The sequence below is a fragment of the Oncorhynchus kisutch genome, linkage group LG10 (assembly GCF_002021735.2).
Source record: "Oncorhynchus kisutch isolate 150728-3 linkage group LG10, Okis_V2, whole genome shotgun sequence".
Lineage (NCBI taxonomy): Eukaryota > Metazoa > Chordata > Actinopteri > Salmoniformes > Salmonidae > Oncorhynchus > Oncorhynchus kisutch.
Window position 1 is genome coordinate 27,161,317 of NC_034183.2, and position 27,513 is coordinate 27,188,829.

The 27,513-nt window shown below is 44.7% G+C and overlaps 2 protein-coding genes across 8 annotated transcripts in view; one reads left to right on the top strand and one right to left on the bottom strand.

Moving 5' to 3' along the window:
• LOC109897981 (ras-specific guanine nucleotide-releasing factor RalGPS2-like) overlaps nucleotides 1-27,513 on the top strand; it is a 163,092-nt gene that overhangs the window by 90,679 nt on the left and 44,900 nt on the right. For all 6 annotated transcript variants that reach the window (XR_004211185.1, XM_031833420.1, XM_031833421.1 and 3 more), the window contains 4 exons: nucleotides 486-569; nucleotides 9,863-9,952; nucleotides 10,083-10,175; nucleotides 10,875-11,001. Coding sequence is in view for 5 of the 6 variants with exons in the window: in XM_031833420.1 (XP_031689280.1) it covers nucleotides 486-569; nucleotides 9,863-9,952; nucleotides 10,083-10,175; nucleotides 10,875-11,001 (394 nt within the window). In the remaining variant the exon portion in view is untranslated. The remainder of the gene's footprint in view (nucleotides 1-485; nucleotides 570-9,862; nucleotides 9,953-10,082; nucleotides 10,176-10,874; nucleotides 11,002-27,513) is intronic.
• Nucleotides 15,104-27,513, bottom strand: part of LOC109897980 (angiopoietin-related protein 1-like) — a 28,377-nt gene continuing 15,967 nt past the window's right edge. For both annotated transcript variants that reach the window (XM_020492682.2, XM_020492684.2), the window contains exons 5-7: nucleotides 18,493-18,686; nucleotides 17,333-17,603; nucleotides 15,104-17,111 (exon numbers count right to left, since the gene is read on the bottom strand). In XM_020492682.2, the coding sequence (XP_020348271.1) occupies nucleotides 16,924-17,111; nucleotides 17,333-17,603; nucleotides 18,493-18,686 (653 nt within the window). In that variant the 3' untranslated portion in view covers nucleotides 15,104-16,923. The remainder of the gene's footprint in view (nucleotides 17,112-17,332; nucleotides 17,604-18,492; nucleotides 18,687-27,513) is intronic.

Below are 27,513 nucleotides of genomic sequence, written 5' to 3' on the forward strand. Positions count from 1 at the left end.
AAACAAAATATAAACAAAATATACAGGGACACGACACGACAGGACGACTTACTGCTACGCCATCTTGGATTCTTCCTGCTCTGTCAGTCTCTGTGGTCTCCACTCTCTCAGGGCCAGTTCAGAGTCTGTCCAAGTGCACCATTATCAACTGCTCCCCTCTGATTGGGATAGTTACTTACCCTTCAGCTCTCTGTTTCTGACCTAAAACACCTACTCCTCTCTCTCTCACACTTCTTATTGTGTCCCAATGTGCCCCCTCCCCTCTCAGTGAACTGTTAAGAACAGACTGACTTTGTCCTTGGTGGAATACACTAACTCTTTACTCCGTTCAAGACCGTCTGTTTTTTGTCCCGGAGTGTGCTTTGTATAAATCTGTGTTAATGACTTATTTAGGAGCTGCTGAACCTGTGGATGCGTGCACCATGTAAATCTGTGACTGTGTTTTATGTAAACTTCTGGCTAAGTGTGTATGTTTGTGTGTTTAGGAGCTGTCAAGTTGTGGCTGGAACAAGAAGGAGAAGCACAGCTCTGCCCCTAATGCTGTGGCCTTCACCCGCAGGTTCAACCAGGTAATGCACACACAGGCAGAAAAGTGGGGGTGGATAGGGGGAGAAATGTTCCCCTGGAGCTGAGTTATGAGCTTTGGCGAGCAAGTAATGGAGAGATTAAATCCTCTCCTCTTTCCTCCTCTTCTCTCACCACATCCCAAATCATCCTCTCTTTCCTAATCCTTTGTTTTGGAGCTTGGAGGGTGTCATGGTAACAAAACATACCTCCTGCTGACTTGTTGACTCATCTTACATAGGGAACACACACACACACACACACACACACACACACACACACACACACACACACACACACACACACACACACTCCATTGACATATCTCACAGCAGTGCATTCGTCTGTATTCTGTACCTGACACTTTGGGCCTTTAGAGCCCTGAATACGACACAATCCATCATCTAAAAATATCCCATTTGTCCTATTGTCTTAGCCTGCTCTTTCTCTCTCGGTCTCTCAAATCCTATCGGTCTCATCAGACTGGGTTCTGTCCATGATATGGCTAATAAACACTGAAGAGACCTGAGAGACTTTCTTTCCCAACACTCTGTCCTTAGCTGGCCTTCACTGTCTCTGGTGTTTGTTTAAACTGTTTGGATATGTTTCTCTGTGGTCTGATAATGTGTTTGTGCATGGTTTTAGTACATTTGGGTATTTGTGTTTTGAGCGCGTGTGCATGAGTACAATTGAGCTCACGTGTGACGTCATCAGCAGGAAGCCCTCTAATGACTCACGGGCAGCCTTACCCTTTTATCCTGCTCCGTGTCTCCTTCTTCCCCTTTTCCTCTCTCCAATCTCCCTGGTCTCTCCCGCTGTCCATTTGAGTGTCTTTACTACCCTCCATCTTCTCCCTGCCCCTTTAAGAGTGTCTTTAAGACCCTGCAGACTCCGTATGAGATGATGTTAGAGGAATGTGTTTCTGTGGAAAGTTCCCCAAACGGCCGTTACAGATGTTAGTTAGCTGCACATCACAGGGCCAGCCGGCCGGCAGGCATCAGCCAAATAAAAGGAGCCTTGTGAATAATGGGGCTTAGGCAGGGAGAGGTCCTTAGCATGAGCTCCAGTCTTAGCAGTCTTCCTTCAACTCTGTTATTGGCAGCAGGCTTTGGATGACAAGGGGAAGGCTGCCATCTTTCAGTAATGCTCAAGCTCAAACCCATAGGTTGTTAGATAAATAGCAAACCAGAATAATTATTAACTATCTGCATTGACCTTTTTTGCACTAACTCTTTTGACTCCTCACATACGCTGCTGTTACTGTTTATTATCTATCCTGTTGCCTAGTCACTTTACCCCTACCTATTTGTGCATATCTACCTCAATTACCTCGTGTCCCTGCACATCGACTCTGTACTGGTACACCGTGTATATAGCCAAGTTAGTGCTAGAGGTGTCACTACCGATCCGGGTTCGATCCCGGGCTGTGTCGTCTGGGTTAGGGTAGGGTTTGGCCGGCCGAGATGTCTTTGTCCCATCACGCTCTAGAAACTCCTGTGGCGGGCCGGGCGCATGCACGCTGACACGGTCGCCAGGTGTACAGTGTTTCCTCCGACACATTGGTGCGGCTGTCTTCCAAGTTAAGCGAGCACTGTGTCAAAAAGCAGTGCGGCTTGGTTGAGTTGTGTTTCGGGGTATGCATGGCTCTCGACCTTCGCCTCTCCCGAGTGCGTACAGGAGTTGCAGCAACAAGACTAACTACTGTACCAATAAGATATCACAAAATTGGGGAGAAAAGGAGGTAAAAAGTAGAATTCTTTAAAAAAATACAAATAATGCATTTATTTTCCTTATTTGAAAAAAATAAAGATCTCTACTTTGTTGGGAAAGTATTTGAGCTATCTCCATTACTGCTTTTCCATTTCTTCATGTTGTTTTGAAAACACTGGATAGGTTAAGGTTTTGGATTGAGTATATACACCCGATATACAAAACTATTTCAGCTACACCCGTTGCTGATAGTTGCAGAAAATCGAGCACACAGCCATACAATCTCCATAGACAAACATTGGCAGTAGAATGGCCTTACTGAAGAGCTCATTGACTTTCAACGTGGCACCATCAGAGGATGCCACCTTTCCAACAAGTCAGTTTGTCAAACTGTAAAACCCCGGTCAACTGTTTGGAATGAGATGTTTGATTAGCAGGTGCCCACATACTTTTGGTTATGTAGTGTAGTTTGGTATGACTGGCGAGGGGTAGGTATAGAGTGGGATGTAGTGGAAAGGGGAGGAGAGGATGGTTTAGGGATGAAGTGAAAAGGATTAAAGGGGATGGGGGAGGTTAGGTGTAGAGTGCTGAGGTAAGGCTAGAGCAGGCTGGAGGGGCCCTGGGGTAAGGCTGGAGGGGCCCTGGGGTAAGGCTGGAGGGGCCCTGGGGTAAGGCTGGAGGGGCCCTGGGGTAAGGCTGGAGGGGCCCTGGGGGTTGACTGAGGTTTGGCTGGAGAGGCCCTGGGAGTTGACTGAGGTATGGCTGGAGAGGCCCTGGGAGTTGACTGAGGTATGGCTGGAGAGGCCCTGGGAGTTGACTGAGGTATGGCTGGAGAGGCCCTGGGAGTTGACTGAGGTATGGCTGGAGAGGCCTCGGGAGTTGACTGAGGTATGGCAGGAGAGGCCCAGGGAGTTGACTGAGGTAAGGGTTGCGGTAACGGAGTGGCTATTTTAAAGGGATACGGCAATAGGGGATGGGGGAGGTTAGGTGTAGAGTGCTGAGGTAAGGCTAGAGCGGGCTGGAGGGGCCCTGGGGTAAGGCTGGAGGGGCCCTGGGGTAAGGCTGGAGGGGCCCTGGGGTAAGGCTGGAGGGGCCCTGGGAGTTGACGGAGGTTTGGTTGGAGAGGCCCTGGGAGTTGACGGAGGTTTGGTTGGAGAGGCCCTGGGAGTTGACGGAGGTTTGGTTGGAGAGGCCCTGGGAGTTGACGGAGGTTTGGTTGGAGAGGCCCTGGGAGTTGACTGAGGTTTGGTTGGAGAGGCCCTGGGAGTTGACTGAGGTTTGGTTGGAGAGGCCCTGGGAGTTGACTGAGGTATGGCTGGAGAGGCCCTGGGAGTTGACTGAGGTATGGCTGGAGAGGCCCTGGGAGTTGACTGAGGTATGGCTGGAGAGGCCCTGGGAGTTGACTGAGGTATGGCTGGAGAGGCCTCGGGAGTTGACTGAGGTATGGCAGGAGAGGCCCAGGGAGTTGACTGAGGTAAGGGTTGCGGTAACGGAGTGGCTATTTTAAAGGGATACGGCAATAGGGGATGGGGGAGGTTAGGTGTAGAGTGCTGAGGTAAGGCTAGAGCGGGCTGGAGGGGCCCTGGGGTAAGGCTGGAGGGGCCCTGGGGTAAGGCTGGAGGGGCCCTGGGGTAAGGCTGGAGGGGCCCTGGGGTAAGGCTGGAGGGGCCCTGGGGTAAGGCTGGAGGGGCCCTGGGAGTTGACGGAGGTTTAGTTGGAGAGGCCCTGGGAGTTGACGGAGGTTTGGTTGGAGAGGCCCTGGGAGTTGACGGAGGTTTGGTTGGAGAGGCCCTGGGAGTTGACGGAGGTTTGGTTGGAGAGGCCCTGGGAGTTGACTGAGGTATGGCTGGAGAGGCCCTGGGAGTTGACTGAGGTAAGGCTGGCGGTAACGGAGTGGCTATTTTAAAGGGATACGGCAATATTTGTTTGTTCTACTTACCCAGAGTCAGATGAACTTGTGGATACCATTTTTATGTCTCTGTGTGCAGTATGAATGGAGTTGGCGTTCATTTCACGAGCCAATGCAAGAGTGTTAGCGCAATGACTGAAAGTCTACAGGTGTGAAGGCTAGGGCTGGCACTATTACCATATAACCGTGTAACCGACGGTTATGGATGAACACGGTCTTGAAAATAAAATAACCATTAATGTTTTTTTTGTGTGTGTGGAATGAACAGCTGACGGAAGACAGGACGGCAGGGCATTCGTTCGGTTGTGTCGGTTTCTCCAGTAACAATGTGAAACAAGCAAGGTGTTGTAGCAAACAAGCCTTTGGTTGTCTAGGCAACGCCCCCTTCCTTGCAGCAGCTCACATATGAATAGAGCTTGGAACCTCTAACCCTGGCAATAAATGTGTTAAGGCGTCAATGGAACGCAGACATTCCATTGACCAGATTGGCACACATTCAATAAATATGATCTAACAAAGTGGATATTCCTCAAATCCTTCATGATTTATGTATTGTAACAGGCCCACAATGTGGTTGCTTAGGGCCGATTTGGATATTGTTGTCTGTTTTCAAATCAAATGTTATTTGTCACATGCTCTGAATACAACAAGTGTAGGACAGTGAAATGCTTACTTACAAGCCCTTAACCAACAATGCAGTTTTAAGAAAAGTACTTGTCAAATAAAAAATAGATGAATAAAAAAGAAATTCAGCAGTAAATGAACAATAGCGAGGCTATATACAGGGGGTACCGGTACAGAGTCAAGGTGCGACACTGGTTAGTTGAGGTAATATGTAGAGGTAAAGTGACTGCATAGATAATACAGGGTAGCAGCAGTGTAAAAGAGAGAGGGGGGGGGGGGTCTGGGTAGCCATTTGTTTAGCTGTTCAGGAGTCTTTTATGGCTTGGGGGTAGAAGCTGTTAAGAACTCCTTTGGACCTAGACTTGACGCTCCGGCACCGCTTGCCGTGCGGTAGCAGAGAGAACAGTCTGACCAGGGCGGCTGGGGTCTTTGACAATTTTAGGGCCGTCCTCTGAGACCGCCTGGTATAGAGGTCCTGGATGGCAGGAAGCTTGGCCCCAATGATGTACTGGGCCATACGCACTACCCACTGTAGTGCCTTGTGGCCGGAGGCAGAGCCGTTGCCATACCAGGCAATGATGCAACCAGTAAGGATGCTCTCGATGGTGCAACTGTAGAACCTTTTGAGGGTGTAGAACTTTTTGAGGTTGTTGTCCTAGTACCACACGGCCAGGTCTCAGACTATAGGGAGGAGGTCAATCTCATCGTTGTCGGTGATCAGGCCTACCACTGTTGTATTGAGGATCAGTGTGGGGGGATGTGTTATCTACCCTTACCACCTGGGGGTGGCCCGTCAAGAATTCCAGGATCCATTTGCAGATGGAGGCGTTTAGTCCCAGGGTCCTTAGCTTAGTGATGAGCTTTGAGGGCACTATGGTGCTGAGCTGTAGTCAATAAACAGCATTCTCACATAGGTGATCCTTTTGTCCAGGTGGGAAAGGGCAGTGTGGAGTGCAATATAGATTTCATCATCTGTGGATCTGTTGGGGCAGTATGCAAATTGGAGTGGGTCTAGGATTTCTGGGATAATGGTGTTGTGAGCCGTGACATGTAGAAGTTGTTAATTTTAATGTTTAGAAGAAGTGACTGCTAAATGCTAACTCCTGTTCGTATAAGCTGGTTAGCTAGCATACAGACATCTTTGGTGTGAGTCAGTCATTTTTAAAAACTGTAATGCAGTTTATTGGTAACAATGACATGAACATGTGTTGGGGTTGACATCCATACAAGCATTAAACACAGATCTTTGCCTCAACATAGGCTAGTGTATTTCACACTAAAGGTAAGCTCATTTTTCTGGGGGTCAATGACTCAGGATCTTTCCCCCACGCATTTCAATTGCTATTCCATTGTTCTGTTCAAGTTCAATAGACCTCTTTTAACACTTCTATTTGACTAGTATTCTCATGGCTACTCTTTTTTTAAATTTATTTTACCTTTATTTAACTAGGCAAGTCAGTTAAGAACAAATTCTTATTTTCAATGACGGCCTGGGAACAGTGGGTTAACTGCCTGTTCAGGGGCAGAACGACAGATATGTACCTTGTCAGCTCGGGGGTTTGAACTTGCAACCTTCCGGTTACTAGTCCAACGCTCTAACCACTAGGCTACGCTGTTGCAATGGCTGCCTGGTATTGTGATGCAATCATTTACATGGTCATGTAGAATGTTCATTCAAATAACTGATGTGCCTCATGCAATGGAATGTCATTTTTGTAATGTTGAAATAACAAATGACATCATGTATTGATGGGTACACTTCCTGCCTTTACTTCCTGCTTTTATTTCCTGCTTTGCTCCTTGCAATGGTCACAAGTCTAGCCATTATGCCATTCTTGACTTGAATGGGGATGCCCATTCTATTCATTATATTTCTATGGCAGCACATGCAGTCAGGAGGAGAGGGGAAAATGTGCGTATTGTATAAAATAAATTAGCCCCTGACCCTAGCCATAGCCAGCTGTAGCCTCTTCAGCACCCAGCCAGTGAGATGGAGCTATCGTAAACTCTCCAGTCCTCTGGTGCTTTTATGAGAGACTCCGCCTATTACAGGACTAATCCGCAGCTATCAGCTGGTGTCTCCATGTTCCATGTTATTTATGATGATTGCAGAGTTGGACAGAGCAGCCTGAAATAACAGGGATTTATAAGATCATAAACACTACTGGAAAGACAACTGAGAGCCTCTGCTCTTTCCTCTGGCCTGACCTGTAGAGTGCACACACATAGACATATGAGGGCGCGCACACACTATTTTAGGCTTAGGGGATTAGGTTTATGAGTTAGGTTTGGGGTTAGGGTAAGGGTTTGGAATAGGAATACATTTATTACTTTCCCCCCCAAAAAACTGATAATTCACAAAAACAAAGTTGTGTGTGTGGAGGATGTTAGAGGGGAAAAAGTTATGTTACTACTCTGCAACTCTCCAACCACTTTAATCTCTTGAATGGCTGTGACCCTCAATGGTGCCGGAGTGTAGCAGTACATTATTTTTCCCACAGTGGTTTTCTATGCAGAGCCACCTGCAGTAAGCTGATATCACACACACTCACACTGACCCTGTGGGGGGTTTGGTCAGTCTGTTAACCAGAGCAGCCCCTCCCCTCCCCTCCCCATGTTGCTTCCCCCTCTGGGCCTGTCTGGGATTCTCATCATCTGCACAACCCTGCACGTACAGTAGAACCATGATCACACACACTCTGAAGAAGGGAGGACCTAAAGATTTGGAGAAGGGAAGAGGGGAAGAGGGAAAGTGAGCGGGAGGAAGAGAGGGACTCCTGGGGAGATGGAAAGTTGAAGATGAAGCAAGCGAGTTGGACGTGTAAGAGAGATGCAGAGAAGTGAGATGGTTGCACAGGGAAAGTAAAGGATAGAAAAAGCTGACTTCAAGGAGCATCAGTATTGTGTATAGTTGATGACATATTGATGTATTGGTCTATTACACAGACAGGCAGGATATACGTTTGAAGTGCATATTTCCTTTGTTTTTCCTGTGGGTAGGTTAGGTGACATCAGCTCTCTAGATCTCTCTGATCCACGCTGATCACTGTCTCTCCGTCTGGCTCTCGCTCTCTCTTACATACATACTTTCTCTCTCAATTAAATAAATGCTTTATTGGCATGAATGGGTGTTTGCCACTGTTGCCAAAGCAATGTATATGAAGTATGACACAAATGAACAGTATGCGTGACAAACAATTTTAATATCAACAAAAACAATTCTACTGTACATAAATAATACACAAAAAGGAAAACGGCAACATTTGAGAAATAAAATCTAGAAGGGGTCATGTACATGACATGGTGGGAGCTATTGTCACTTGTCTTATGACAGGCCAGGACACACTGCAGCAAGCTCTACGTTTTCACCTAACAAAATGCTGATTTGTTTTTCTCCTCAACATATGCAGTTCAAGAGTCATTGGAGCAGTCTTGTATGAAGTGCTGCTCATTCTCTAGTTCACCCAACCCACAGTGCTTACATAGTCTTTCTTCGCAGACCTTCCATGTTTTTCTGTTTTCTATTTGTTTCTCTCTTGCTCTCTCTCCCCTCTATCTTTCTCTCTGGAACACGGTGTACAGACTGCTTTAGACTATAAAAGACTCAGGATGCCTGATATCAGCTTATTTCCCCCCCATTAGCACTCCTCTTCCTTCCATCTTTCCATTCCTCTTCCCTTCCCTCTCTCCTGAGGGTGGTTGGACCAGACACTGACCAATTCATTGACCTTATTTGCTTTACTATGAGAGGAGAGCTGTGTCAGTGAGCTCTTGGCCAATTGATATATCGATCAGATCACTTTGTTCTGTCTGGGGGTTATCTCTCTCACACTCTGACCACATTCTCTTACATACCTTATGGGTAGCTGTTGATACATCAGCTGGTGTAGTGCTGCTGGATCATGGGGGAGCAGCGCTCCCTCATTTTTTAATTTAATTTAAATATACACAGAGCTGGTCAAACTATTTTTGGAAATTTAATTCTGATCATTAATGTATGATTTATAGTTAATTACCACAAATTACATAACAATTATAGTATGACAAACCATATAAATATTTATAGCAACCTAGAGGTAGGTAAATGGTGGTTTCTTCCATGTCTCCTCTCTGGCGGTGACGAGAATGAAGAGCTGTAGGCTACTTGTGTGCACTGCAGAGGTCGGTCAGAGGCTTGACCACTTTGACCAATCAGAACATTGTAAAATCATCACCAGCATTTCCTATCCTATTCTTAAAGGGATACCATCCTTATGTCTCAGTTTCCAGTATGAAGGAAGTTAGAGGTAGTTTCACGAGCCAATGCTAACTAGTGTTAGTTAGGGCAATGACTGGAAGTGTATTTTATTTAACCTTTATTTAACTAGGCAAGTCAGTTAAGAACTAATTCTTATTTACAATGATGGCCTACCAAAAGGCAAAAAACCTCCTGCGGGAACGGGTTGCTGGGATTAATGGGTATCTACAAACCATAGGCTAATAGTTTAACGCCATCTGCTCTAAAACAGTCATTCAAGAAGATCTACATGCATATTCCCATGAAACTGATTGTGATCAAATGATTGGCATGCAGATGCCATTTCGCCGGTAAAATGTGAATAATTATCATTCATGGTTGACAGCAATGATGGCGTATTTTGAGACGAGGTACAGTATCCCTAACTTGGAGAGTGGGGGTATTAAAAATAGTTTCTTCCACCACTGGCTGGAGTCTGGTGAACTTTCCTCCATTCCAGTAGCCCTCCTACCCCTCTTCTCCTCCAATGCTCTTGTTTCCCCCAAATATCACATTGCAGACAGAACAACTCATCTGATGAACATTCCCATTAGTTCAGCTTCTTTGTAGACATTGTGTTGTGATCTGACCTGTGTGATGTAGGCTGAGTCTGTCTTGAAGGAACATTATACCTGATGTTAAATAGCTGTTTAGTCCGCAATCACATGTATGAGTGTGTCTGTCTACTCTGTTGGGAAGTCCTGTTTAACCATCTGTGTCAGGTGCCGTTAATCACTTTGTGCTATACAAAATAACAAATTGATTGATTGTGTCTCCAGACAACTTTCTGGGTGGTGAGGGAGATCCTTCATGCTCAGACCCTGAAGATCAGAGCTGAGGTACTCAGTCTGTACATCCGAACTGCCAAGGTAAGGAACACAACCCTGTACTCTGTTTATTCTCAACAGATTATTGTTTCATTTCCACATGAGTGGACAATAAACCTATAGTAATGCAAAAGTGTGTGTATACATCTCGAGTGTTTTCTGTTCCCAACAGAAACTGTGTGACATAAACAATCTGCATGCCGTGATGGCTGTGGTGTCGGGCCTACAAAGCGCTCCCATCTATAGACTCTCCAAGACGTGGGCGGTGAGTTACTGTGTGTCCATGCAATGGTCTTTTTCTAACCGCACGCTACAGAAAATGTGTTTGAAAATGTGTTTGACGGTGTGTTGTAGAGCAGTGGCAGATGTAAATGGTCTTTATCTCACCATTCATAAGTCATTACATGGTCATTACTGGAATATGTAATGGTTTTGTGTATATGAAGCATCTGTGCAGAAACTTCAGCGAGAACATTGATTTAACGTGCACTGTCCCTGTAAAAATAAACTCTCATACATAAACTCACTCACTCTCCGCACACTGGTCACTCTCTCGCTTTATTTCTCTCACACTCTCGCTCACACCCTTTCTCTCTTACTCTCTCGCTCTCTCACGCACTCTCTCACTTTCTGGCAAGGCTGAAACCCAGACTTTGCTTGCCGGGTAATGCACGGTATTATATTGCACTCTGAAGTGACCGGAAAATTAATAAATTAGAGTGAATGAATTTGAATCACAACGAGGCCATTCCAGGCAAATGATCCCCAGTTCTCCCGCCACAACAATATTCCTGGCTCCAGGCTGGATATTGTGCTTCTTACGTCCAGATTTGAGCTCTTTCCCACCTCTTTTTTAGCACTTTCTCACTTGGCACTTGCTTTCATATGTTCCCACTTTTATTTAGTCTGTGAATGTTGAATTAATTCTCTGTATTTGTACAATAATTCAACTCTCTCTGTGTAGTTGTTGAGTCGGAAGGACAAAGCAACGTTTGAGAGGTTGGAGTACCTCATGGCCAAAGAAGACAACTACAAGCGTCTGAGAGACTACATACGCAGCCAGAGCATGAACTCCTGCATACCGTACCTGGGTAAGATGCAGACACTTTCCCGTCGCCATTCTCCCTGCCATTTTATGTAGAAGCACTGAGAAGCTCAGACTTTTTAAAAGGACTTTCTACTCTAAAATGAATGAAAATAAAAGTAATACTGACACCATCTAAAAGATCATTTCCACCTCTAGAAATGAGTCCAAAAACGTATTGTTACAATTATTTTAACATATTGGACCATGCATATAGCTTATGCATGGTCCATATTATCAGGTATGCTATTAGCAATCAGCATTATCACCTGTAGCCCAACTGATGCAGCATAGTGGCTATAAATAAATAGGCTGTAACGGTTCTCTTGTGGTGAAGGAGAGTCGGACCAAAATGCAGCGTGTAGATTGCGATCCATGTTTAATAAACAAACGTAAAACACGAATCATTTATAAACACTACAAAACAAAGAACGTAACGAAAACCGAAACAGCCTATACTAGTGTAAACTAACACAGAGACAGGAACAAGGACACTAAGGACAATCACCCACAAAACACTCAAAGAATATGACTGCCTAAATATGGTTCCCAATCAGAGACAACGATAAACACCTGCCTCTGATTGAGAACCACTTCAGACAGCCATAGACTTAACTAGAACACCCCACTAAGCTACAATCCCAATACATACACACCACATACAAAAACCCATGCCACACCCTGGCCTGACCAAATAAATGAAGATAAACACAAAATACTTCGACCAGGGCGTGACATAGGCTGAAGAATGGGGTTGCCTATCTGCATTTACCCTATTGAGCTAATCATTAGCTAGATACCCACATGTAATCTTTTAACTAGTTACAATTCATCAATATGATGCTATGTCCCAAAAACCTTGCAGAATGACACAGTGAATAGGGTTACTTGGGGTAAAACGGCCCCCGCCTGTACCTCACACAAACCACTTAATGTTAGAAATCAATAATAATCCCCTAACACTTTCCCTGGTTGCCACCACTATTGCTCAACTAAACATTTAATCTGTCTCATCACAATTTAAGTCACTCCCCAAAAATTATTTTGCGGTAGGGTGGCACTTTACCCCACGTTACCCTACAATTTACTCTCACCTATGCACTCACTGCAAATTGCAGAGCTGTAATGTGCTTAACCGTGCCCCTGCTAAAAAAAGAAAACGGGGTTTAAAATGGTACAATTTGCGCATATTTTAGAGTTGAGAAATAAAGTATGAATGGAAAGCTAGGTTCCCCACGATTGCGTTAAGAATTGTTGTGCATTGACTGTTTGTGAGAATGCCATGGGGAGAGCGACAATCGGCACTTGAATGCGCCTTTTGAGAGAAATATTTATCTCGCATAGAACGCACAACAACAAGCCGACTAGGTAAATATATAATGGGATATATAATGGGGTTCTCTGTTTTTACAATTCATTACTCATTTGCAGAGGAGAAGTAAATGTGAATTTTCTTTCATGTTCCATATTTTTTTGCCGTGGCGCAGCGCCACAGCTAAATGACTGCAGCGGAAACACCATGTGCCGCTCATAGCTGGACAAACACATGAGTCATGGAGAAATCATTAAAAGTCACATGTTATTTATTTTTCCTCTGCTTCATCATTTTATATTTATTCCCCCTTTCTTTCCCTTTTCTCTTTGAGAGCTGGCAGCACAGACTGTCTTACTGAACACTAACAAGGCCCAGGAATCCCCTATGAACTACAGGGGGAAAACACATCCGTCTTCTCTCGATCTCTCTTTCTTTCTCTTGTTTTCTCTTGCTCTCTCGCTCTCTTCCCCTCTCCCTCTCCCTCACTCCCACTCTCTCTGTGTGTGTGTGTGTGTGTGTGTGTGTGTGTGTGTGTGTGTTTGTTTGTTCTGTTTTTCCTTTGAGGACTAGATGGAAGGTTTCTTCTTATTTTATTAGCTCTAGTAAAACTCGTGATTCTCTGTAGTTCCTGTTGTGGTAGAAATGAATGGGGAAAGGCAGGAATTGGTGCTCTCTCTTACAATCACTCCACTCTCTGTATACAGTAGAAGCAGCCATACGCTGTGTGTGTGTGTATACACAGAGTGGGGAGTGATTGATTGACTTCCCTCTCTGACTGGCATCTTAGTGATGACTGCACTGGCGTTTTAAGCTGTGTTTCTGCTCTGTTTCCAAACCGTGTTGTCCCTCAGTGGAGGGTGTGTGTTATCTTTTGTTTTTACCGGAAGTCCTCACAAGGATAGTAAAACGAGGAACATTTTGACAAGTGGGGACATTTCGCCGGTCCCCACAAGGAAAAAGGGCTATTTTAGACTTAGGTTTAGGGTAGGTTAAGGAAAATACGTAGGTTAGGGAAAATACGATTTTGAATAGGAATCAATTGTTTGCTCCCAACAAGGACAGTAAAACAAACCAGTGTGTGTTGTTCCGTGGAACCCTGCTGCTATTAGAGAGAGGTTTATTCATCTGAGTGTGTGCAAACCAGAGATGTATAATACTCATAGTACAAACAGGCAAAAGGCTGCTCTGATTACAGGAGATTGCTTATTTGAGGTAGCTACCTTACAAAACCCAACAAGCAGTCAAATGCATCCATGGCAGTAGTCATGAGGGGCCTTTGCTCTATGTCAGTCCTTGTACTGGGAAAGGGATTTGGCAATGACTTCTGAGATGTGACAGTCCGGGATATTAGAAGAGGGAATGGGATATAAGAATTGAGTCGTAGGGTAATCTTCAGTTGAAGTGCTGAATCCAGTGTGGCTCAGTTGGTAGAGCGTGGCGCTTGCAACGCCTGGATAGTGAGTTTGATTCCCGCGGGGAACAAAAATTCTGAAAAATGTATGCACTCAAAGGTGTGAGTCGCTCTGGATAAGAGCATCTGCTTAAATGGCTAAGCAGACTTTCTGTACCGGAAGAGGCACACACATACGCTCCCGCGCACACACTGACCTGAGATTCATACTGTGGTCTGAGATTTTGAATAGGAATCAATGGTTTGGTCTCCATTTGGCCTGTTGACATAAGTAGATGAGTTGGTTGAATTCAATATGCTGTATATGTGTCTAAAGGGACACACATATTCAAACCTAATTGGATTTAACCACACTTTCACCCCTTTACGCGGCAGACTGTTACAGAAGAGTCACCCATGTTCTGAGGCAAATCCCTGGCTGCACAGAGTAGTGCCAGGGCCATTGGCGAGGTGTCTGTGTGGTGCAGTAAGGTTGGAGCTGGGCTGTGGAGGAACCAATGTAATGGAAATATGAGGGCAAAGTGTCAGATGAGAGAACTAGGCCAAGTTGCTATCCAACTTTCCAAACCAACTCTCTTCAATTTCCCTCTGTTTCCATGACCTACAGCCACAGTATTGGAGCCAGAGATACAGCAGCGGTGTGCGTGTGCATGCCTATATATTGTGTGTGTGTGTACATTCGCTCATCATCCTTGCAGTGCTAGCTGTGTGTGTGTGTGTGTGTGTGTATAGACTAATGGCTCCTTAGGGACCTGGGTCAGAGGAGAATCATAACTTTAGGACGTATCTTAGTAAAACTGAAAGCTTAGCATTTTAGCACGGAAAGAATGTCCCCCGCCCCGTCTTTTTTTATTCCCTGCTCCCCTCCCCTCCCCTTTTTCTTTTTGTGTTTTTGCCTTTTTGTCTTCAATCCATTTCTCTGTTGATCACTCTCCTTTTATCTCTCTCGTCTCCCCTCTACTTCAGTATCATCTTTCCCTGTCCTCTCTTTCCTTCTCCACTTTCACCTTTTTGTTGTCCTGACTCCAGGCTCTCTCTCTCAACTACAGAAATGTGGTTCTCATTGTTCCTCCTCCCCGTTCCTCCGCTCTCCCCCTCTTCTCCTCCTCTACTCTCCAAGGCTGCATTCTTTCATTATGATCTCCTTCATAATGAGAGGTTTCATAAGACTCATCATCCTCCATATTTACTACCTCTTTGTTCCTGATAGCTCCTTCATACAGCGGTATAATCAAACGTATAATGTTTACGCCAGCTGTGACAAAGCAGACTTACTAGTTTGACTAACTGTCCTGGAATATGTTACTTTGTTTGTTGGCCATGGGGTGGTTGGGTGAGAAATGGAGAGAGAGATGGTGTGAATGAGAAGTCTTGAGAGCAAAGGGTATTTAAAAACGGTTTTATTTAGTATAGAGCTCCATGGAAACTGATGTCAGAGCAGGGCAGCTATTCACCTTCGTCAACTTGACGTTCGTCTCTGTGTGTGTGTTGGAGAATGACCAATATGGATTGTTTAGGGCCCCAACCGATTTTTAGGGAGTCAAGGCTGATATTTATGGCTGATATCCAATATCATTACATTTTAAAATTTGGATGACAAATTTTCCCAGAGACAGCCGTGTATGCATTCATTTAAAAATCAAACAATACTTTTGACATAGTTTTTACCAATCTAACTGCGTAACACAATTACAAGTCAGATGGTTCGTTGCAGAAAATGGTGCGTGTTCAAACTGATAACCAGCTAAATGACATCTAGCTAGTTACATTGGCTATTAGCTCCTATTTGTTATCTTAGCTACATTTTTATCTAGCTAGCTAGCTAACACCACAGATGAAATGTTTAGTTGTGATCTTTGATAACAGGTCACATAGCTAGCTTGCTTATTGCATGCATGTCCGGGCACATTGACACAAGCCTAATTATTAGTGAATTAACTCAACTAATATTTGCCACGGGAGTTAATTCATCCATTGTGTCAATTAATCAGTTTCTTAATACTACACATTTCTGTTGGAGAATGAGCTAGCTTGCTGCTTACTGCTGCTGATTTTTCCCAGCTAGACATTCCTTGGCATTGTGCAGTGCTCGTGGCTGAGGCGTTGAGTGGTGGCTGGCATAGCAGCAGCTTTGCTATGTAGAGGGACTATCTGCAAAGTCGTTAGAGAAGGGCCAATAGCCGATTAGACTAGAAACAGCCAATATCGGCCCAATATATCGCCTCAGCTGATTATCGGTTGTTCTCTAGTGTGTGTGTGCTTGTGTGTGTGACCCTTAACAGGAATAAACAGAATGGCCATACTGGGGCTAAATAGAGCAGGGAGTGACTATAACTATACTCATTATAAATATGTTGATAAATAACAGAAGTGAGAGATGTCAGGGAGACCATGGAGGAAACATTTGGCTTGAGCAGATTCATACGTCTTAAATTAACTCTCACAAATAAAGCCCAATATATTTACATGCCAAAGCGAGTTAGGCCATTCCCACGTCACAAAGCACATTGTTAGAGTCCATTTCCGCTCAGTGCTTGTGGGAACCCCGAAACAACAAGCCCAAACAAAACAACAGAGTAATATGTACATGAAGACCATACCAAGTCCTGTATGCCTGGGGGGAGGCGCGTGCCTCTCAACCCCTTTTGACTGTGGTACATTCTCATTTTGATTTTAACCGATGACATAAGGAACTTGTAATTAAATCCTTATTACGCTGTGAAGAAAGACACTCACTTAGCAACAAACCCGCTGGAGATGAGCAAAACAGAACAACAAAATGAACAATATTTTTTTCCAGTAGCATTTAGGCTGTAAGTCATCTCAAATTCCTAAAGTAATCACCTTCATAGTGTATTGAACTGTGACATGGTGAAGTAGCATACTGTATATATAGACTGTTGTAGAAGGCAGTGGCTGCTAGCTCTGTGTTCGAGTCCATACTCTGGCTGTCCACTGCCATCTGTCACAGCACTATCTGGCTATGTTAGAGAGAGACGGTCAAACATAACCAGGGTTTCCATTTTGGGCATTGACTGTTGAAATCCAATCCTCTTCTCCACTTGAGAATGGAAGGATGGAATGGAGTGTGGAGATGAAGGGTAGCTTGGTAGAGAAGCTGAGAGGGGTCAGGAGTGGGAGGGGTAGGGTAGGGGTCATGATGGGTCAAAGGTGGAGGTAGGGAGATGGAGCCTGTTCCAGGCTCAATCGATAGGTCGGATCATCATGCGGACAGACTTGAGGGAGTAGAACCCTCCTCCATACTCGGCCCAGAAGATTCCATCCTGGAACTTACTGCGGTAAACCCCTCCGCTGTACCATACTCCGTTCAGGTTGGTCTGGCCACAGGCGTTGTACCACCAGCCACCCTTGTGGAAGTGAGCACAGTTACCTAGGGAGGGGAGAGGAGGGGGCTTAGTGGTACAGCATATTCTAGTGTTTGATGTCACTTGAGTAGGGATGTTAGAGAAATGGACCACAGTACAAAGAAGCTTGTGAAACGGTATGATTGGGAAACTAGTATTGTAGCATAGTAGTGTGTTAACGTACAAGTACAGCATTGTACTTGTATTCTAGCATACATCCCTATTTTGGCACACTGTCTTGTTTTACCTGAGAAAGCGTCCTTGTCCCTGTCCAGCGTGGTGAACATTTTCCCATTGTGGCTGCTGAGGGAGTCTCCAGCGTTTCCCTGGTAGGTGCCCAGTCTCAGGCGGTACCCCTCACTCTCAGGCTCCAGGTGAAAGCTGCTGTACTCGGCATACACCTTCTTTCCCACCCAGTCCTCCAGCTCTACCAGCAGCCTGTAGTCCCCCTGCTTCCCTAGGTTATAGATGTTCTCCAGACCCAGCCAGTACTCACTGTCAATGTTCCCAAAGCCTTTCTGTAGGGGGGCGCACACACACACACAGCAGGTTATAATATAGATAATTTCCAGTCTCCAAGGGTTTCTAATGAACGGTTACAGGACAGTGAGTTGTGTGGTGGTTGTGTAGTGTCCCAGCTAAAGCTTTTGGAATGCTGCTTTCACCCACTAACTAGCCTAACAAACCGCACCGTTTCTAGTCAGCAGCAAAAGGAACCACACCTGTGTCTGTAGACAGTCTAAATAGTCCCGCTCAGAGGACAAAGAGAGGGTAAATCACAGAGGGTAGACTTCAGTAATATGATTACACGCTGCATCATTGTGTTAAAGGAAACCAGACCTTAAGAATCAATGGAACAGAATTGAATCAGTTCCCTGTTGGAGACGATAATGTGTCAAAGGTCTGCCTTCCCAGTCAAGGTGAATTACTGGCTGTGGCAGGGGAGAAAGTCTATGGGGGCTACACACACACACACACACACACTGCTGGGTGTTTTGGGTCCAGATGAGATCTGTGATGATGACTAGAGGAAAGCGGGGGGGATGGAGGAAGAGAGAGGAGGGAAGGAGTCTGATTTCCTCACCTGCCCATGGGGGTATAATAGGTGTGTGTGTGTGCGCACATGCGTGGCTCTGTGCCAGAGCTTTCTCCAGAGTGATGGGGTGTGTTAGCAGCCCCAGAATGTGGTGGGGCGTGGGCTTGGTTATGTTATGTAGGAGGGGAGATAAGGGGAACATCAGCCCCTCCCTCCATGTCCCTACTGGAGTCATATCTGGGTGGCTTCTGGTTGGAGGTCAGAGAGAGAGGGCTGGACTTAGCCCCAATGGCTCTGTGCTTAACAATATACATACTTATCCAGATGTTTATGATCGATGTCAGTGTGCGTTATCGTCTGCACTATAGTACCTTGTAGTTCTCCCAGTTCCTGAAGAAGTTGACCGATCCATCCTTCCTCCTCTGTAGCACAGTCCAGCCTCCGTTGTCTAGGCCGTGTTCACACCAGGCCTGGATCAACCGGTCACTGCCCTCTGACTTAAGCAGGTACATCCCACTGGTGCTGTGGCCCGCCTGGCGCACCTGGTAACAATCCTTAAACGGACCTGGAAGAGGGGGAGGGAGAAATGGGTCAGTGGCTGCGTCCAATATGGCACCCTAGTCCCTATATAATGCACTTGTTTTGACCAGAGCCCAAAGCCAGTGTGTCTCCTCTGTTAGTACTTCTATTATGTAACATCCTCTTCTCTAATCTCCATACTATATCTTGCCTCAGGTGAACAAGATGTCTTCTTTCATCACACACACGCTAAATAGATTCTTTACCCCCGCTGGGCAGACAGAGACAGAGAAAGGAAGGCATCGCTTGCCAAGACCTCCTAGCTTAGGGGGATGGGTAGGAGTAGTTACGATGCTGTAGCAGTCCGTGAGCACCTTTCCTGCCCAGACCACCATACAGCCTTATGTAGCCAGCCAGCCAGCATTAGCTCAGTACCTAGATTCCCAGCTGTATCTAAACCCTGCTTATTTCCTGCTCCTGTGTGAATGATATGTATTGAGCAGCCATGAAGACAGTCTTTTGTGAGGGGGACCTCTGGGGCCTGAGGCACACAGAAGATAGTTTTCTCAGCTGTGTGTGTGTACAGGGAGGACAGAGCCACTGTAGTGCTTTATAAACATACCTAAAACCTCACAGAACCGGGATATATTATTCCAGTAACCATACGTCTTCATCTAGACCACTTCTGTCTTGAGAGGCTTTCTGTCTATAGCTCTCTTGGACTCTTTCATTCTCTCTCCAAGTAAAAAACAGGGGAATATCTCATGTGACCCTAGTGATTTGAGCAGGGATTGGCCCATCCACAGTGTGGTGTTGGTCTGTGTATTGAGGTGAACTGGCCATGTGTATTTTGAGAGCTAAGCCATCAACAGAAGAGAATTCAGCCTGGCTCCACTCATCCTTAGAGATTCATGATAGATGATCGTGTTGCTTTTCCTCACAGAGCAGGAACAATTAATCGCTTTCTCTCTCTTGTTGCTTTTGGGACCAAATAAACTGTCCAGAATGAACGGAGATGAGTAGATTTATTTGGGCTACGTTTCAGAGTGGAGGAGTTCTGATATGATGTGTATGATTTAGTTGTCGGTCTCTCTTTCAGTGGGCCATCCGGGGAGGGCCCGTGTGGCTCAGTTGATAGAGCATGGCGCTAGCAACGCCAGGGTTGTGGGTTCGATTCACACCGAGGACCAGCACGAAAAATGTACGTACTCACTTATTGTAAGTCGCTCTGAATAAGTGTCTGCTATATGACTACAATGTAAATGTAAAATTTACTCAGTGAATTTCATAAAGTAAACCTTTTTAGATTAAACAATATTACATATATTTACGTCACTAAAGAACTGATTAAAACACACTGTTTTGCAATGAAGGTCTACAGTAGCATCAACAGAATTCTGTAGGGTAGCACCATGTAGCCGGAGGACAGCTAACTTCCGTCCTCTGGATACATTGAATTCAATACAAAACCTAAGATGCTCATGGTTCTCACCCCCTTCCATAGACTTACATGTTGTCCATCCAATCAAAGTATCAGAGAATGAATCTCGTACTGAAAGCATAAGCTTCAGCTAGTTAGTACTGTAGTGCATCAAATGTGGTGAGTAGTTGACTCAAAGCGAGAGAGAGATAATAGTTTATCAGTTTTGAACAAATTAATTTCTTAAATGAAAGAAGCAGCTGTTTTATTTTGTTTATTTCTCTTCTTAGTTTACCTTTCACTTAGTTAGCTACCTAATGCAGCTTATTTAGCCTACTCAATAACCTGTTGGATAGCCAACACTACAACTCTTCCAACTGAAGTTAAGCTTTCAGTTGTATAAATGTATTGCAGCCGGGGCCCACCGGTGTAACTGCTAAACTGCTTGCTGTACACTGTATTGTGATTGTACACAATATAGTGTCCACATGGATTTGTACACATAGATTTGATTGTGGGTTTGCTAACGTGTTAGTTCTAGTAGCCATGTTGACTATGACGTTAGCTAATATGGTGACTGCAATGTAGGCTGTGTAGCGGTTTTTCCAAGCAAATGGAAAAGGTTAGCGGAGAGGTCGTCACTGGTCCAAAAAGTTGGAGAAGCTAGCTAGCTAGGTTAATTGAGGCTGCAGTGCATGCGCTTCCTTATTCTTATACTAACATATCCATTCAGAATATTAAGTAGCAGCCTAGCTGTTGGTCATTGTAGCCGATCCTTCTCCTTAAATGTTTATTTCGATCTTCCATTAACACTAGAACCTCCTGGCCGTTCAGCTTGTAAGTACCAGCTAGAGAGTGTTTCCGGGTGTTCCATTTAGTATACACATCAGATGCATATCAACCCGCAAGGTTTGCAAACTAAAACACCAAGTCTTGATAAGTAGTGCATAAACAGTTGTAACGCACAAATTTCATGAAGAAATATATCCATGTAAAAATATAACAATAGTTATTTGTTTAGATTAGTTTTTGTATAATTCTACAAAGTCCTTGTGAAAAAATTAGGCCTAAATCCAAATTTCGACCCTTCCAGCCAATGACTCATGAACATTCTAACAGTGTAATAAATACATTTCATATATGCTATTGGAAGAATAATAATTTGTTTGTGTTGATAAAGGTCTTAGGTAACATTAGAAACCTAAAAAAACGATTATTTCAAAGAACATAATAGCATTTTCAATAGTTTGCAGTGGTGTAAGGGACTTAAGTAAAAAATACTTTAAAATACTACTTAAGTAGTTTTTTGGGTTATCTGTACTTTACTATTTATATTTTTGACAACTTTTACTTTCACTCATCACTGTTAATGTAATATTTTCTATAGCCTAACCCTTGTGTGAAATTAGTGTTAGCTCTGGTCCCAGATTGGGTTTTGGATATTCGGGTAAAGATCCGTGAAGACTGTGTGTGCGTGTAATCAGGGGTGTATTAATTCTGCCAATTGTGTTGCAAAGCAATTTCTTAAGCAAACGCAACGGGGATGGACCTACCTGAATTCTAATGGAAACTCCAATAGCAACTGTTTGGCCTAATGACTACACCCCAGATCTACTGGATTCAGGCAAGAGTGTTTGTGCAAGGCAGTCTCGTTGTCACCTTGATTACTCCAATTTGTGTCTCTCTTGACCTATGCACCTACATTATAAACTTTAATTTGTAGGCTAGGTTGTAGCAACCTCATGATGGGTGTAGGGCGCATTCGAGTATCATGTAGTACTCGAATTTGTAGCTCTTGCGTTAGCTCCTATAACTGATGCCTAAACTGTCGCGGTCAGAAGTTGTGCGCTGTGGACGACCCCCACACGTATCCAAGTGGAGATGTCAGTCATGTGAAGTTAGTTTGTGCTGCTGTAACATACAGCTATAGAGCACATCACCACTGTGGAGAGGCAGCTGTATGCACAATCAGAAATCTTCAACACTCGCTGTCCCTCTCTTCCTCTGAAAGTGGGGCCCTAGTCATCACAGCCCCTCCATCCCCTCCCCTTGTACTTCCCTCCGTCCCGCTCCCTCGTTCCCTACCAACCGGCCTTTCTCTCAATAGACTCTTTCTAAATGTAGCCCCTTCCCTCTTTCCTCCTCAGTCCTTTCGACTGCCAATAGTCCCACTATTGTTACTGCAGGAAACGGCTGCTCTGCCTGAAGGAGCTGGAGGCTCACTGGTCTGACACTGACATCACACACTGACATCACACACTCCACTTAGACTTCTCTGGAGGCTCTTTAAGCTGGGCACAGGGCCAGTAGTTACAACACTCACTATATTGGATGAGTGTATATATAGACACTTAGTTCAACTCAGATCACACATGCAGACAGACAGATGGCAGGCGGCACTATTTGACAGAGATGTCTGACTTCACGTCAGGGAGAAGTCTGCTGTGAACAATGACCACTTCTATTATGGTTTAAGTGCTTGCTAGCTTTTGCTGTTATAACATTTGACTACTGAAAGGCTGTAGACCAGTTTTGTTGTCTATTATTACAGTGAGGTTGTTTCCTGTGATGGCTAATGGTAGGAAAACTGTAACAGATTAACCAGAGGTTAAAATGTCTGTCAACGAGGTTAAAATGAGGTTAAGATGTCTGTCAAACATTGACCCCTAGATCTCCCTCTGTTTATTGTATTGAACCTATTGACCTGGTACAGTACAGACAGAGTTATGGCCCTACAGTGCACCCAGCTGAAGGGTTTAAGTAATGCAGACCCCAGCTGGCCCACAGCAGACCTGAGAGGGGCCGATAGAGGAAGGTAGTGGCAGTTTGATCTGAAGATTACAGTCTCAGGCTTTCCTCTCCAATCCACTTTACCCAAAAACAGACCAGAGATTATTTTGTCCTCAGTAATCATATGCTCAGTCTGTCAGTTTCACCTCCTTCCTACCCCAGGCCATATATGAAAGCCCTTGCTCATTCTTCTAGTGCAGGGGTACTCAACTACTATTTGAGAAGGTTCGGTCACACAACAAAGGACCGGATGGATATTGTCATTTATCAGCATAGTAACAAACCCCCACCTTGCAACCCATGTAACCTCAAGCTGATCAAACTGTTCACACCCCTGTTGTTGGCGGAGAGAACATTTGGCAATTTTTTTAAAGCTTCTTTCCTGCAATTCTACACATTTTGCCATGGGGCAGAGAGAACATTTGGCAATTTTTTTGAAGCTAATTTCCTGCAATTTACACATTTTTTGTGTTCATATGATGCCCTGGTGACAAAATCAATGGGGGCCCCCTGGGGGTGAGTCCCCTGGGCACGTAATCTGGCCATGATCACTACAAGATTTAGACCGCTAAATAGCTGGGTAGACTAAGTTACCTAACATGACCAGCAGTTGATCAACTGGACATTTCTGACAGGTTAAAATTAGCTCTATAATGTCTGTAAGTGAATGACATAACAAGAGGAAAACTGCCTGTACACTACCAAATTTCGTAATTGCACCTTTCACATTCTACTATTACCACTCTCAACTGCAGAATGTTTAAAGTCTGACTGAGTTCCTGAAGTGTGTGTGTGTGCTGCATTCGGGAAGTATTCCGACCCCTAAAATGGATAAAAAAAATGTTTTTCCCTCATCTACACAATCTACACACTATACCCCATAATGACAAAGCAAAAACGGGTTTGCCCAGTTAATTTTTTTTAATTTTTTATGGCAGCTTCATACTGTGGGGATGTTTTTCAGCGACAGGGACTGGGAGACTAGTCATGATTGAGGGAAAGCTGAACGGAGCAAAGCACGGAGACATCTTTGATGAAAACCTTCTCCAAAGAGCTCAGGACCTCAGACTGTGGCGATGGTTCACCGTCCAAAAGAACAACGACCCAGCCAAGACGATGCAGGAGTGGCTTTGGGACAAGTCTCTGAATGTCCTCAAGTGGCCCAGGCAGAGCCCGAAATTGAACCTGATCAAACATCTCTGCAGAGACCTGAAAAAAGAGCTGTGCAGCGACCCCATCCAACCTGACAGAGCTTGAGAGGATCTGCAGAAGAATGTGAGAAACTCCACAAATACAGGTGTGCCAAGCTTGTAGCATACCCAAGAATACTTGCGGCTGTATTCGCTGCCAAAGGTGCTTCAAAAGAGTACTGTGTAAAGGGTCTGAATACTTATGCAAATGTGATATTTTATTTTTTATACACTTGCAAAAACTTCTAATAACCTGTTTGTGCTCTTTCATCATGTGTTATTGTGTGTAGATTGATGAGGGGAAAAAACATTTAATCAATTTTCTAAATTCAAAATGTGGAAAAGTGTGAATACTTGCACTGTATACCGATACAATTTACATTGCATTTAGTAGTCCAACAGCACAAGGCATTAATTGTTTGAACACTTTCTTCTTAGGCCATGGGCATTCTGAAGCACTGGCCAGAGGGAAGCCTCTCGAACTGAGGCTGCAGCAGGTGGGAGGGGTTGCCAATGACAGCCAGTGCCTTCTTTTTGGTTTCCTTGTGGAACAGACTGCTCAAATGGGAGATTACCATACCACTGTCATATTGAACGTGAGGATGCTCTCCACCAAGCTGCTGTACACCATCTCCAAAACATCCTGGCTGACCCCAAACCACTTAAATTTCCTGATTTAAAAACAAGCAGTGGCTTGCTTTTAAAAATATGCAGTCTGCATTCTCTGTAAAACTCATCTTGTTATCAATTTGTGTCCCTAGGGATTGGAAACGCTTAACCACCTCCACTGATTGGTCGTTCAGAGAGAGTGGTTGGACATTGGCAAGTTGCTGCCATTGATGATCAGCCCCTTTGTCTTTTCCACATTGATGTGGAGTGCACTTGACCGGCATCATTTTTGAATGTTGTTGGTCTATTTAAAATGGCTGTCCCCATCTGACGTAGCATCTTTAAAAAAGAGTCCTACCAGAGCCATGTCATTCACGTACTTGAAAAGGCTCACATTGTTTCCTTGGATCTTTGTCTCATTAGTGTAGATAGAGAACAACCACGGTGAAAGGACACACCCTGGGTCGCCCCTGTGTTCAGGTTCAGTTCATCAGCGAGTGCCCCATTCATGAGGACCATCTGTGGGCGGTCAGTTGGTCATTAATCCGGGCCTCCCGAGTGGCGCAGTGGTCTAAGGCACTGCATCGTCGTGCTAGCTGTGCCTCTAGAGATTCTGGTTTCGAGTCCAGGCTCTGTCGCAGGCGACCCGACCGGGAGACCCATGGGGCTGCGCACAATTGGCCCAGCATCATCCGGGTTAGGGGAGGGTTTGGCCGGAAGGGATATTCTTGTCCGATTGCGCACTATCGACCCCTGTGGCGGGCCGGGCGCAGTGCACGCTGACACGGTGTTCCCTCTGTCACATTGGTGTGGCTGGCTTCCCGGTTAAGTGGGCATTGTGTCAAGAAGCAGTGCAGCTTGGTTGGGTTGTGTTTTGGAGGATGCATGGCTCTCTCCCTTGGCCTCTCCCGAGTCCATACGGAAGTTGCAGCGATGAGACCAGACTGTGACTACCAATTGGATACCACGAAATTGGGGAGAAAAAAGTAATTGATCCAACCTGCGAGGCCTCAGGCCCAGTTGTCGTTTCAACAGTGTGTGTATTTGTGTTGAAAGCTGAAGTAAAACAACCATGTTCACGAAGGTCAGTGTAGCATCCTCAGGCAAACTATGATGGGTTCATTTGATCTATCTGCTATGCACAGGTTAAGGTGCTTATTGACAACCCTTTCCATGCATCTGGCCAGAAGGGGCTTGAAGGCCACAGGTCGAAATTATTTGGTGATTTGGCGCCTGACTTCTTAGGCAGTGGTACAATGGTCAACACCTTCCAGGAGTTGGGTACCGAACAAGTGCTCAGCAGGAGTTGAAACAGTCGTGTGAAAACTCCCTTGAGCTGGTTGGCTTAGACCTGCATTGCTTTACCCCATAGTCCGTGTGGGCCCGGTGCTTTGTGAGAGAATGATTGATTTCAGCTTTTATTTCTTTCATCTCAATCCCAGTGGGTCAGATGTTTACATACACTCAATTAGTATTTGGTAGCATTTCCTTTAAATTGTTTAACTTGGGTCAAACCTTTTGGTAGCCTTACACAAGCTTCCCACAATAAGTTGGGTGAATTTTGGCCCATTCCTCGTGACAGAGCTGGTGTAACTGAGTCAGGTTTTTTGGCCTCCTTGCTCGCACACACTTTTTCAGTTCTGCTCACAAATTTTCTATAGGATTAGGTCAAGGCTTTATGATGGCCACTCCAATACCTTGACTTTGTCCTTAAGCCATTTTGCCACAACTTTGGAAGTATGCTTGGGGTCATTGTCCATTTGGAAGACCCACTTGCGACCAAGCTATAACTTCCTGACTGATGTCTTGAGATGTTGCTTCAATATATCCACATAATTTTCTTTCCTCATGATGCCATCTATTTTGTGAAGGGCACCAGTCCCTCCTACAGCAAAGCACCCCCACAACATGATGCTGCCACCCCCGTGCTTCAAGGTTGGGATGGTGTTCTTCAGCTTGCAAGCCTCATTATGGCCAAACAGTGTTATTTTTGTTTCATCAGACCGGAGGACATTTCTCCAAAAAGCACGATCTTTGTCCCCATGCAAACTGTATTCTGGCTTTTTTATGGTTTTGGAGCAGTGGCTTCTTCCTTGCTGAGCGGCCTTTCAGGTTATGTCGTTTTACTGTGGATATACATACTTTTGTTACTGTTTCCTTCAGCATCTTCACAAGGTCCTTTGCTGTTGTTCTGGGATTGATTTGCACTTTTTGCAACAAAGTACGTTCATCTCTAGGAGACAGAACACGTTTCCTTCCTGAGCGGTATGACTGCTGCGTGGTCCCATGGTGTTTATACTTGCGTTTGGAGATTGCTCCCAAGGATGAACCAGACTTGTGGAGGTCTACAAAAAATAATTCTGTGGTCTTGGTTGATTTCTTTTGATTTTCCCATGATGTTAAGCAAAGAGGCACTGAGTTTGAAGGTAGGCCTTAATACATCCACAGGTCTGTCTGTAAACAATTGTTGGGAAAATTACTTGTCATGCACAATGTAGATGTCCTAACTGACTTGCCAAAACTATAGTTTGTTAACAAGAAATGTTAAGTGGTTGAAAAACGAATGTTAATGACTCCAACCTAAGTATATGTAAACTTCTGACTAACTGTATATCGCAACATTTTATTTGGTTTTGTCTAACAGTTCACACAGGTGATCTCAGGGCCGTTGCATCATGGTTTAAAGGCTGTAACTTAACAAAATGTGAAAAAGTGAAGGTCTGAATACTTTCCGAATGCTGTTAAAATCAAACTTTTTTTAAAGTCACCATTGGCCTCATGGAGAAATCTGTGTTTTGAAATTCATTGCTCGGCAGATAATTGTATGTGTTGGGTAATTTAAATTCAGGTTGTAACACCACCAA